Source organism: Limulus polyphemus, unplaced genomic scaffold (genome assembly GCF_000517525.1).
Source record: "Limulus polyphemus unplaced genomic scaffold, Limulus_polyphemus-2.1.2 Scaffold75, whole genome shotgun sequence".
In the NCBI taxonomy this organism is placed as follows: domain Eukaryota; kingdom Metazoa; phylum Arthropoda; class Merostomata; order Xiphosura; family Limulidae; genus Limulus; species Limulus polyphemus.
This window is the reverse complement of record NW_013665685.1, coordinates 337,757-339,527: the sequence shown is the minus strand read 5'-3', so window position 1 is coordinate 339,527 and position 1,771 is coordinate 337,757. Positions and strand designations below refer to the sequence as shown.

Below are 1,771 nucleotides of genomic sequence, written 5' to 3'. Positions count from 1 at the left end.
CTTTTACCAACGAATAGTAGGGATTAACCGTCACATTATAACGCCCCCACGGCTGAAAGGGCTAGCATGTTTGGTGGGATGCGGATTCGAATCCGCGACCCTCAGATTGTGAGTCGAGCGCCTTATCCACCTGGCCATGCCGGGCACCAACGCTTTATGTGATGTTCTGAAGTAAAGCTGTTCAAATTAACGCTTCCTGTGATGTCTTGAAGCCAAGCTTTTGAAAGTAACGCTTTATGTGATGTTCTGAAGTAAAGCTGTTCAAATTAACGCTTCCTGTGATGTCTTGAAGCCAAGCTTTTCGAAGTAATGCTTTATGTGATGTTCTGAAGTAAAGCTGTTCAAATTAACGCTTTCGGTGATGTATTGAGGCCACGCCGTTCAAGAAAACGTTTCCTGTGAAGTTTTGAAGTCAAGCTGCTTAAATTAACGCTTCCTTTGATGCTTGGAACTCATGCTGTTTAACGAAACGCTTTCTGTTGTGATGTGTTTGAGTTACTGTTATTCAGAAGTGACTAACCAAATGTGATTGGTGAAGTTGTACACATCATCATCATTTTAACATTTGACGTATTTAACAGAGAAAAAGTAGCAACTGGTTTTTATGAAAATCCTCGAACATTCTTGTCTACCAAAACAAATGTTTTAACTACAAAATTCATCAATAACAACTCTACTTACGTTAAATATTTTACCTATACACCCGATATTGCTTTGAAAAAAAACCCCATTAGAGAAACAGTTTTTTTTTATTTTAGTCTTTTAAAACTCGTGAATATATTCTAATTTTCAGCTGTTTTTGGACAAAGTATAACTTGAATCAATGAAACTGCTAGCATTCAAGCGTATCTAAACGTAGTGAGCAAAACTAAGCCTTGTCGTTTTAGATAAGACAATAAATAAAACAGCTGGCTTCATGCTAAGAGACGTATTATGAATATACACATATATATATAGTTTAGACCGCTGCAGTTTAAAAATAAACTCTAAGTTATTTTCATAAAGAAAATAACACAACTTTAACATGTTAAACTTTCGTTATTTGACAAACACGTGGATGTCAAGTGATTATCGTGTAGTAACAGCGGAAGTCACGTGTATTCTCGCAGTTCCTCATTGAATATCTAAGTGATAATTTCACTGTGTGTGCGGGGAAGTGTATACAAAGACTTTAGGAAGTTTAAGGAAACATAGACGCGAATCTGTCACAGATTCAATGATTTACGATAGCTGTCGCTAGTTCTCTGACGTTGAGGACGAAGGATGACTTGTTTTGTCTTCCAGATTTTCAGAAGGCGACTTCTGAACAGCTTCTAGTGCCTTCAGCTCTGCATCTGTTAAAATAAAAAGCAAAATATTTTTTTTTTTGCTAATTTCACAAAATAACCTACATAGTTCTGTACCATTCGAAATGGAAAAACTATTATAACTCTGTATATACAAAAACGAGTGTTATTAAATGCTTCATGAAGTATCATTGATGTTTTTGTTGTTGTTTTTTAATGTCTAATGACAAGGACTGTTGTTGAATAAACCATAATAAGTCAGGATATTTCAGAAGTATCATGAATAAATAAGATTCATCATGGATACACCAAAGGAAAACTAAGTACAGGAAGTTGCTTGGACATATTGAAAGTATCATAGTTATCAGGTTATGTTATGGATAAACAAGCAGGTGCTTTAACTTGTCAGAAGCAGCTTGAATACACAATCAGGCGCTTTAACTTGCCAGAAGCAGCATGAATACACAATCAGGCGCTTTAACTTG

The 1,771-nt window shown here is 35.7% G+C and overlaps 1 protein-coding gene across 1 annotated transcript in view; it reads right to left on the bottom strand.

The window, feature by feature from the left end:
- Positions 1-163: 163 nt before the first annotated feature.
- LOC106466596 (calcium/calmodulin-dependent 3',5'-cyclic nucleotide phosphodiesterase 1-like) overlaps positions 164-1,771 on the bottom strand; it is a 210,806-nt gene continuing 209,198 nt past the window's right edge. The window contains exon 17 of the mRNA XM_022395313.1: positions 164-1,334. Within this exon, the coding sequence (XP_022251021.1) occupies positions 1,237-1,334 (98 nt within the window). The 3' untranslated portion in view covers positions 164-1,236. The remainder of the gene's footprint in view (positions 1,335-1,771) is intronic.